At 47.4% G+C, this 10,393-nt stretch overlaps 1 protein-coding gene across 5 annotated transcripts; it reads left to right on the top strand.

Annotated features, from left to right (window-relative positions):
* The first annotated feature begins 971 nt into the window (after positions 1 to 971).
* On the top strand, positions 972 to 10,376 carry c20h10orf90 (chromosome 20 C10orf90 homolog). 5 transcript variants are annotated; one of them, XM_088283655.1, is made up of 12 exons: positions 972 to 1,611; positions 2,220 to 2,286; positions 3,887 to 3,963; positions 4,757 to 4,997; positions 5,083 to 5,784; positions 6,656 to 6,802; positions 6,983 to 7,110; positions 7,812 to 7,965; positions 8,381 to 8,429; positions 8,508 to 8,537; positions 8,624 to 8,717; positions 9,179 to 10,376. In XM_088283655.1, the coding sequence occupies exons 1-12, from the start codon at positions 1,072 to 1,074 to the stop codon at positions 9,215 to 9,217; spliced, it is 2,268 nt and encodes a 755-aa protein (XP_088139781.1). In that variant the 5' UTR covers positions 972 to 1,071; the 3' UTR covers positions 9,218 to 10,376. The 5 variants fall into 5 exon arrangements, 4 of the variants coding, with proteins under 4 accessions (XP_088139781.1, XP_088139782.1, XP_088139783.1 ...); XM_088283656.1 differs by having other exon boundaries at positions 6,995 to 7,110; XM_088283657.1 differs by lacking the exon at positions 8,508 to 8,537.
* Positions 10,377 to 10,393: the final 17 nt, after the last annotated feature.

Below are 10,393 nucleotides of genomic sequence, written 5' to 3' on the forward strand. Positions count from 1 at the left end.
CGTCCCAGAACATGCCTCAGGGGTCTCCCAAAACTCACTCATAAGTGCCCCCTGGAAAATTAGGGGGGGGGAAATAGCCCATTATGTTTGTTTGACCGATCAACACAAAATGAGGTGAACATGTTTATCGTCACGCGAATGCGCCCCAAGGACCCGTTCCTGAAAGTGAACAAGAAGTTGGCTATTTTGGTTCAAAACGCCGATTGAAGGCGAATTTGAAAGGCCCGGCGCTTGGCAACACGAGGGCCAATCAGAAGCGGGTATCCAGGATGGGCAGACGATGCAAAATTGTGCTCATTTTTGCCTGCTGAATAAAAAAGTTCCATTGCGTCATCTCAAATTCATTTCGCATGTCGCGTTTCAGCATTTGAAGCAGAACTGATGTCACGTTCAAGTCATTTGCGTTCCCCTTTCCGTCGCTTGTGAAACACTAAAATTCATCCCACATCAAAGTGAAAACAATTTTTTTAAAATGAATCTTGACAGCGTCAACGGCTCATGCGGCGAGTGGCGTCATGTGCATGCCTGTTGACTCTTCCGACAGCCTTGCGAGGGTCACATGGTCCAGACGGAGGCTCCGGGACAAACCAGCCAGATCATCATCTGCCGATCACAAGATGCCTGGACGGGTCCAAATGGGGGGATTCTACAAAGGACGGGGGTGGGGGGTGGGGTGAGCGTTTCTTTTTCTGAGGATGTCATGGCCTAATATTTCAAATCGACTCATCGGAGACGTTATCTTTATCTGGCAATTTTTGTTCCAGGACAAAACGTAATGATGGTTTAAAAAAAAAAATCTTTTTTGGGTTTGTTCTCCAAACAACAAGTGTTTGTTTTTTTTCCCTCAAACGACCCCCCCTTCTTGAATCTTCCCATCTCCCTCCCTTGTACTGGATGCTCAGTAACTTCTTTGTTTGCCGGAGCATCACTCACGGCTCCTTTATTGAAGACATTTCAAATCCAAAGTTGGGCCATGAGGTCGACGTGATCCAAGGTTTCCTCCAGGGCAAAATTCTTTGATCGCCGCCTGAAAGCGGAGACCTCGGAGCGGTTACCTGAGCCGCCGGCGGGATGACGCTCCGCAGGCCAGCTGCTCACCTGCCGATGGGCTGGAGGCGCTCCGGCGACGAGTCCCATTGGGACACTCAAAGCTCCAAGGGGGAGAATTTCCTCCACGTCTCCCGCCGAGCCGCTCGGCCTCAGAGCGCCAGCGCCGTCGAGGGCAGGCAGCTGGACGCTTGGCTCCAGCAACTTCACAAAATGCAGCGCGACGGCGATCAGGCCCGAGTCGGCGCCGAGAAAGAAGCAAGCGAGCGAAACTGGAGACCGTACCGGACGCCGTCCTTCAGCGGGGTGTCGTCGTCCTGCGGCAACGGGACGGAGAGTTCTCTCGGCAGCCGGGAGTCCCTCCAAAGTGAGTTCTTTGTCCCGGTGGGACGCCGGGGCAGCCTGGAACGGGTTCATATTTCGCAGACGCCCAAAAAGGAGCAGTCCCGACTCAGTCATGTGGCGCCGGTGAAAAGCGGGTGGCTCCCGATTCAACGGAGAGTGATGAAAGTGGAGGATTCGCAGGAGCAAAGACAAATTGTTTCGCCTCACTCGGCTGCTCAGGTAAGGCGACAGGCACGTTCAACGGACGGCGTTTCTGCTTTTGTGCCTTGGATTTGAGAACATATTTGGACCTTTTTGATGGCGGCAAAAGTACACTTAGCTCAAAAAACTGCACCCGGTCCGTGTTTCTGATCATGTATTTATTTTTTAATTTTTTACATTTCTTTATTTCTTCATTTATTTATGAGAGAGAGTGCCACAGAGAGCCGTTTGTCGTGAAGTCTTGGTGGCCCCCGGCGGCGAGGCATCCTTTTGAAAAGAGCTTACTGTGCATTATTTTCTAAAGGTTTACGACTGCTTTGGTGCTATGGCAACGAGAGATTTTTTTTTGCGCTTGTATGTAGCCCCGAGAAGAAAAAGCAAATTCTTTTTTCCGGGGCGTTCCAGCAGCTTGTGACTTTGCGACGGATTGGTTGCTTTTGTTGAAGAATGGCAACATTTGCCCGGTGACTCGCGGCTCTCAAAATCAAATTGTTTTTATTCTGCTATTCTTGGAAGCATGACCTTTGACCTCCAATTGTGCAAGCGTGATGAAGAGACATATTATTTTATTCCCGTTTTTATTTTTTGGTTCCCGTGACTCATCTCTTTTTAATTTTAACTTCCAGGTGAAACTGAAACAACCGATCACGCCGACGTTTCTGAAGAGTCGAGGAACATTCGGCCTGCACCAAGGTTTGTGCTCATCCCGTGCCGGTCCTGGAACAGGAACGTATTTCAAAGCTGACGTAGCGTACAGGTTACCTGCCTCCGATCATGATGGCCGCCCATTTTATTTTTTTCCGAAATGTCCAAACCAACTGGACTGGATGATGAGAAATAATAAAGCTCGTTTGGAGAGCAGCTGCTGCCCACTGTGGCGGGATTGCCTTTGAAAGAGAAGAGGCGCTATTAGCCTGGAAACTGTGACAAAAAAGCCATAGGGACCCAGCGGCGAAAAGATAAGACCAGATGTAGACTGATTGGCGAAAGAGCCCCCCCCACCCCCTGCATCAACCCCCCCCCCCACTAATCTTTGAGCATGTCAATCCTTCACTCGGCCGCCTTTATCCCAGGTTTGATCCCTCAACCCCGTCCTTGTTTATACATCGATTATCCCGTCGAGACCGCAGAGCCGCTTGCAGAAATCAAAGTAATCCATCCTCGGCGGCTGGAAACACGGATATAAGCGCAGTTGAAAGAAGTCTGAAGATAATCAATCGCGAGGTAAAGCACAGGTTTCACCCGATTGGTGATATGAACCGTTTTGCGATACGATCCGGAAGCTCGTGTTATCAAAACAAAAACATGTTCAATTCATCCCCTTTCGCTTAACTCGTTTGTTGCCATTGACGGCTGAAGACGTCTTTTTTTTTTTTACTCAGCTGGTAGTGAATGTGTTAATGTCATGACAAAATGCCTTCGGATGTTACGAAATCCAAACTTGAAATTGCCTGACGGTGCTGATCAAATGATGGCGCAAAAAGACAAGTTTTCACCGTGTGCCTCACATTCAGTTTAGCAAAAGCTTAACGGCTCATTAGCGTGAGGAAAAAATTGGGAGGACGGCCACTTACGCCGCTGGAGAGATGGCAACATTCTTCGGGGGACACAAATTAGTCTGCTACCTTTTTTGGGGGGGGTTTGTTTTGTTGCCGAGACACAAATGAGACATCAGGTGAGTCAGATGGAACACGGCGAGACACTCTTCCCCCGTCTGGCAGCGTCTCTCAAAACACATTATTTGTGTTTTTCTTGCTGCAATCACATTGCAAAAAGTGGGGCCATTTTCAAAAGTTGTCTCCCGCGGAAATGAGAGCGGCTGCGGATCATCGGCGAAGCATTCAGGGGCCAGGCGAGGATGCGGGGGCTATCCCCAAATGGTCGCCATGGCAACAGAAGCTGCAGCAGATTGAAAAACGACGCTCTTAAGTAGTGTTTTTTTTTTTTTTTAGGGTCAATGGGCTTCTTTTTGGGAGGATTTATTTATGACGGCAATAAAACATAAGTAAAGGAGCCCCTGACAATGAAAAAAAAACGTATAATAATGTTGATTTTTAAAGAAAAAGAATTATATATATAAAAAAATTAAAAAAACTAAGGCGTACTCTGGCTGCGTTTTGGCACTTTCGAAGCTCACGTCCATTATTGACAGTGTCAACATTTGTCGCTGTGAGTGTGAGCGAAGCCAAATACAAATGTGACGAAGCGTTGTGTGTGTGCGTGTCAAGACACAAGAGAAGGAGGAGGACATGTTGTGACCGTTTGTTTTGCCTTGATACACTTTGTGGTGCAGTAGATGGCCAGAAAGCGCAGACGAGTCAGCGCAGGACGTGGCAGACTCCCGAGCGGTCGTCCCCCGTCATCAAACAGGTACCTGACGTGTGTGTGTGTTTTTCACCCGAGTCAATATGTTTTGTGTGAAACTACACGACAGCACATTTGTCACCTTGATGGACGCTAACTTCACTCCGCAAACGTCAAAAGTTGTGGAGGCCTTGCAGATTAGAATAGCGATTTAATTTGGAGAGTTGATATTGATTAACAGTTCGCCACGACTACCGACTCGGTATTTGAGAAGCACCGCTGTAATTCAATACCAGATGCTTTCGTTTTCTTCAGGTGCTGTTCCCTTTCCTGCGGAAACATTCGATACAAACCGAGCAGTGCCTTTGTTTTTGTAAAACATCCGCCCAAAATTCTGGTGACAACACGAGTCAGACAAGGGCAGAAACTCTCCACTAAGCAGGACGCAGTGCATCAGCATTTCCTTGGCGCTCGATAAACGGTGTCAGAAGCCTCTAAAGACGTGCCGCTCTTTTGCTTTCTGGCCTCTTCATTGAGGCTGAAGTCTCATTGTTATTCTGTGAGGGAGAAGTCGCAGACGTCGTGCGCTGCATCGGCCTCGCTCGCTGCCTCCGTGCCTGGCGGGGCATCGACTGTGTCGAGCCCAGAGTCATCGGACTGGAGAAAAAAAAAACGCACAAGCCCTGAAGGAAGGCGAAGCAGCTGAACGCTATTTAAAAAAAAAAGTCGTCACACTGTCAAGATCTCACGCTTCATTCATCAAACGTCGCTTGTTTTCCGTAGCGCGGGGTAGCGTGTGTCGCGCGGCATCAAGATCGTACGGACTCAAACTGGTTTCCACCTTCAATCTCATCGACAGGTGCAAGACAAACAAAGCCGCAGCGCTCATGAGCCGGCAAGGCCGGGAATCTGGAAAGCGCTGAGAAGAGGCTGGAATAGTAACAGGCTCTCGGGGGCTCGGTCCGGTCCGCCCCACGAGGAGATCCTCGCACATCCACATCAGGGGTCCCCCCTGGTTGGAAAAAACAGAGAAGAGCCCCCAAGGAGTCCTCGGAGAACTTTCGTCGGCCGTCCTGAGTCTGTGCACCAAGGATGCGACAGTAAGTCGCCCGTCTTCCACGTCCCAAAAACCGCGATTGGGTCTGAATAGCTGCTCATCTTCCTCTTCAAATATTTTGCCCTCAGACTCCCACAGAGAGCCAACCGGAGTCGAGGAACTCCTGCGATGTCGTCCACTGACAACCTCCCCCGAGTACAACGAGTTGCCTGATCCCTTCTGGAGGGCGAGTGGCACCCCGTCCATGACGCCGCCCCGCCAACCGTACAGGCGCCACAGCTTACAGCCGTCACACATCCAGACCACGTCCGCACCGACAACTCTCATCCCTCGCACCAAAGTGGGATTCTCATCCATCACCATCGCCAGTCGCAAAGTCGGCCGCTCGGCCAGTTTGAGCTCGTCCGACCGACCTTACGCCCACACCGCCGACCCCATGGACCCCCGCAAGGCCACCATCGTCAAAGTGACGGAGCAGAAAACCACCGTCAGCACCGCGCCGGCGGTCCTTCGGAGAAAGGCCGCCATCATCAAAGTGACCGAGCACAAGGAGAGCTACAATCCGGGGACTCGGCGCGGGAACGGCGTGTCGATGGATGGCAAGGAAAACGAAACACGGAATCATCTGGAAACGCCGACTCACGTCGAGGCCGCATCGTCGTCTCCTGATGCCGACTCGGCCGGACAACAACCAAAGAGACCGGCTGCCCGGAAATGGAGCTTGGGGCTCCTTCAGGAGACCTCTCAGGAAATTCCAAAGAAAGACCACCAGGGGGCGTTTGCCACCAGGTGGAACTCGACTCCATGCCTCACGCTCATCCAAACTCCGGGTGGGTTTGACAGGCGTCTTTGTGTCAGCACTTTTCGTCTGCGCATGTTGAAAGGCTGCCAGCCTAAAAATACAACCGCTACGTGCCGCTCCGTTGAAACACTTCAGGGCCTGAATTCTTTAACTATCTTGCTGACTTGATTTTATCCAATGGATTTCTTTGTCTGCTGTGATTTGGGGCCTGATGTTCGTTTTTTTGCAGCCTCGTGCAAACACATTCACGTAAAGCAGAGTTTGCGTGTTTGCTTCACAGTCGAGAGGTTTCACTGGAGCGCTCCGGCTTCCTCCCGCAAGATTTGAAATTGTCCTTCGGCTTTATGTGCCCTGCAATTGGCTGGAAACGTGCCCCCCCCCCCACTCCCAAAGTCAGCTAGATGGAAATCAAAGCGGCCTAAACTGACCATCCGCGTGCACGTGGTCTGCGTAAGTTTCCTTTGCGACATTCAAAATTTCCAAATATTGCGACTCGAAGGTCCTCGCTCGTGTCCTTGAGGGGAAAAGATGTTAGTCAGCATGATGCCCTCGCACGAACAAATCTGTTTGATTATGCAAACGAAGCAGCAGGAGCGAGCGAGCGAGCGTGTTGCTCATTCACAATGTGCGGTGAATAAATATTCCTTCATCGCATCGTGAGATGCGGAGATCACCAAAAAAGCGGAGCCGCATTATGAGTCGTTCATTAGAAGCGGACGACACTTTTGTTCAACTTGAAGTGAGCGCCCACAGAGATTGCTGGTTAGAAAAAAGAAAAAAAATGTCTGACGACGTGGCCACGAGCAAGCTGAAAGCGGAATCAAATTGAACAAGGCCGGCCAATTCCAAAATGTAAATTCCACACTGAGTGTTTTTGATTTGATTTGCTTGGCTTGCAGACGCTCACAAATCACCAGAGGAGGTCCTGGCCCTAAATGCGGCCGCCATCATCGCAAACATCAAACTCCAAAGGCAGCTCAGCAAGAAGAAACCATCGGCGAGCAATCCGGAGGGCGATTGCGCCGCCTCGCCCCAGGGAAATTCAGGTGCGTCCTCAAATGTAATAATCACTTCCCGTCCTTATTAAACATTGATCTCGGTCACAATGTTGCAAGCGCCGCAGTTTTGCTTTGCTTTTGATTGGACCCGATGCCCCGGCGAGGCCCGCGGCGGCGTCCGCACCCGCCGGGCGTGTGTAAGTGAAAATGAAAGTGTCTCCGCCTCAGCGGCGGTGACAGACGGCGGACGATGCACAAAGGCACACGGCGACGTTCCCGCCCACGATGAGCCTCGTGCGGAACCGGCTCCGCCCGCTGCTGACCTTCAAAAATCACATCACACTGTTTCGCTCCAGGTGAGAAAAAATCATAAAACATATGGAGTGTCATTTTGGCTCATTTCTTCCAAATTCAACTCGCTGATTTGCGTCATCTGGAGCAAAGAGACACATTTTAATAGCTCGCCATAAAACAGGATGTTTGAATATGACGCTGACTAGCGACGTGCCAGGGGAACATTTCCCAATGTTCCTTGAGGAAAAAGGCAGCCATTTTTTCAGATGGATCCAGATTTAAAAAAAATTCACGACACCGCCATTGGAAAGGATACCGTTACTAAAAAAGCTACATTGTTTTAGTACCTATACTTCTCGGCGCTGTGAGCTCCTCACTCCCCAAAAAAGTTCAGCCCGCTTGCAAATATTGTTTTGGCGCCATCTTGTGGCATGCTGGTATGTTACAGGCCATACGGCCTAACATAAAATATCTACTTTGCTGTCATCTTTTGGCATCCAGAAGCAATTACACGGGCACGGTGATTCAACTATACTGCAGAGCCCCTGGTATGGGAATCGGAGTTAATGTCGACATTTAATCAGCTTTTGAATCAAAAGTCCGCCAAACACGAAGCTGTCTCCCCAAAGACAAAAAAAAAAACCCACTGGAAATACTCCACAAAATGGAATCACGCCGGAGTTCTACCGTGGGGAATATCCCGAGGCGATGTGTGAAGCGAGCATGCTGGAAAGGAGCAAACTCTTATTTTGGTCACGTGCAGGAAGCGCTTCGGAGGTCCAGGCCGCGTTTCATCGCTCGCTCGCAGGAGCGCGTGCAGAAGCTGGCGAGGAGAAGCCGCGAGAGGAGGGAGCGCTGCAGAACTCGAGGCCAGCAAACGCCGACAGCAGATCAGCAGCAGGCTCGCTCCAGCAACCGTAAGAATCAGAGCAGCTCGTTTCTTTGACAAAGCAACATTTATGGACACTAAAATACTTGGTAAATCATGAATAAGCCATGCAGCCGGGGAAATATATTTTGTGTATATTAGGTAAGAAGAGCATAATTTTTATAAATATGGCATTTTTTATGTAAGCTACACATTTTTATCTGAATAATTATTTTACAAGTGAAACACAGTGACGCTGCGGCAAGCATTTCCAGTAAAGATGTGCTTACTGCCATCTTGTGGCCATTGTGAAATACTACAAGAGTACGATTTCAGGTGGCGCATGAAATAAAATGCATTATGCATTTAAAGATACTGTTCCAATTTTTAGAATGTTATATGAATGTTTAAATATGTTACTACGGTAGATTATGAAAATCAAAATGTTTTGGTTTTTTTTCTAGCTCATCCGTTTAAATCCAGAGAGGGAGCCAAGGAGCTCAAATCAAATCGGTCAGTCGTTCGAGATGCGTGTACGCATTCAATATGAAGGTAATATCTTGGAAAAATGTTGATTTTTTTTCATTTCAGAGAGGGAGCCAAGGAGCTCAAATCAAATCGGTCAGTCGTTCGAGATGCGTGTACGCATTCAATATGAAGGTAATATCTTGGAAAAATGTTGATTTTTTTTCATTTGTCTATGCCAGGCCGCTAACAGAATTGAAGAGGCGAAAAGAGGAAGAGAAGAAAAAGAAGGAGGCTTGTTTGACCAACAGACAGCGAGTGGAGCTTTTCAAAAAGGTATAAAAAAAACGTTTATTTATTTCTTTTTATATATGTTATAATATTTTCAGATTTCTTTTCAACTTTAATTTTTGTTTGTATTATTTTCTAATATTTTATTCTAATGTTTTTGCATTTTCTACTTTTCCAATAGAGGCCAGTGTTGCCTCACTTTTGCTAGCATGTTTTGCCACAAAGCCGTTTTTGTTTCATGGCTGTCATTAATCTTCGAGTCTGCTCTTTTAAGCATCCCATGTATATTAAACCATCAATTATATTTATTTGTTTTGACCTCCTGCCCTGCACTTCCTGTGGCTCTTATTTTGACCACTGTGGAACAAAAGTGTCCATTATGGTGCTTGTGGACGTGTTCAAATATTTCAGCTAAACAACACAAATCTCTTGCTGTCATTAGTTTGAACGGGCAAACCTCATTTTGCGTCTGCTGGCTCTAAGTGTTGATATTTTCTGTTTTCTAGAAACTTTTGGATCAGATTCTACACAAGAGCAGCAACTGAATGGCGACCAATGGGAATTTCTACGTGTATAAGTGATACTTAATAATAATGACCAAAAAACGCTTTTTTTGTTGCATGAGAAATGATCAAATTATTGCCTTCAAATCAAATCAGTGCTTCTTCATTGATTTTCGTGAGTCAGTGGTGAACTCAGAATCATCCAAATTTGCAGCCAACAAACAGATCAAAATGCCATAGACAGGCTAACGAACAGCATTGGCATTGCGGTATCAGCCGACAAACGGTGCAGCAACACATGTGGACAGACACTATATCCATACTCACATATTACATAATCACATATTCTTTATCCTCTCGTAAACTGACTAATTGCACCTTGCTGAGGTCTTTCTGCATGTACTGTAAAGCCGTTCAGCTGTATTGTACTGCCCCCAGGTGGCCAAGGCACGCACACCTTTTATTGTTTTGAGTGCTACTTTCCTTAATGAAAAGCACATCTGCTTGACTACTTATACTTGGGTTACTAGTCACCACTGCTATGGAGCTCGTGGTGCAAAGCAGACGCCCATTCTGCAGCGATGGTGCCAAGCTATGATGCGGCAAGATGGCTGAATGTGACCTCTTAGCAACATTTTAATGAAGAGCGGCCAGCTTGAATGGCGTCTTTGTCCCAGCGCACACTGGTCGTTTATTACACAGCTCAGCCAAAGTCCCTGAATGTGTGTGTGTGTGTGTGTGTATTAGAAGCACAACTGAGATATTGAGAGCAAAAGTGGGCTAACTCCACTATTGGCATTTTTCAGTTAAGTGAAAGAATGAAGTGAGAATTGGTTTTGTATCGGATGGCTCAGATGGATACTGGTCTAAATCAAGGTGTCGAAGTAATTGATGTAGACATCCTTTATTCTACTCAACACTTTTCCTGATTCATCAATATGACATGGTGCCAACTGCCATTTCCAAGATGCCCCCCAATCCTGAGAAAGCAGAAGTGATAGAAGACTCAAGGAAGTATTGCTTCAGTTGGGGGGCTAATGTATGTTTTTAGGCTACTCTATGTATGATTCAATAAATAAATAAAAATAATTTTATCTTGAGTCACCCTAAAGATGCCACTGTACAATGCAAGTTGAGTTCACTTAAGTTATTTGTTATTCATTGTATATGTAAACCATGTAATAAAAAACGTTTTTTCTTATACATGCTCCTGTTTTT

This window comes from Idiotropiscis lumnitzeri, chromosome 20 (assembly GCF_059441095.1).
Source record: "Idiotropiscis lumnitzeri isolate Australia: NSW breed Sydney's pygmy pipehorse chromosome 20, RoL_Ilum_1.0, whole genome shotgun sequence".
Lineage (NCBI taxonomy): Eukaryota > Metazoa > Chordata > Actinopteri > Syngnathiformes > Syngnathidae > Idiotropiscis > Idiotropiscis lumnitzeri.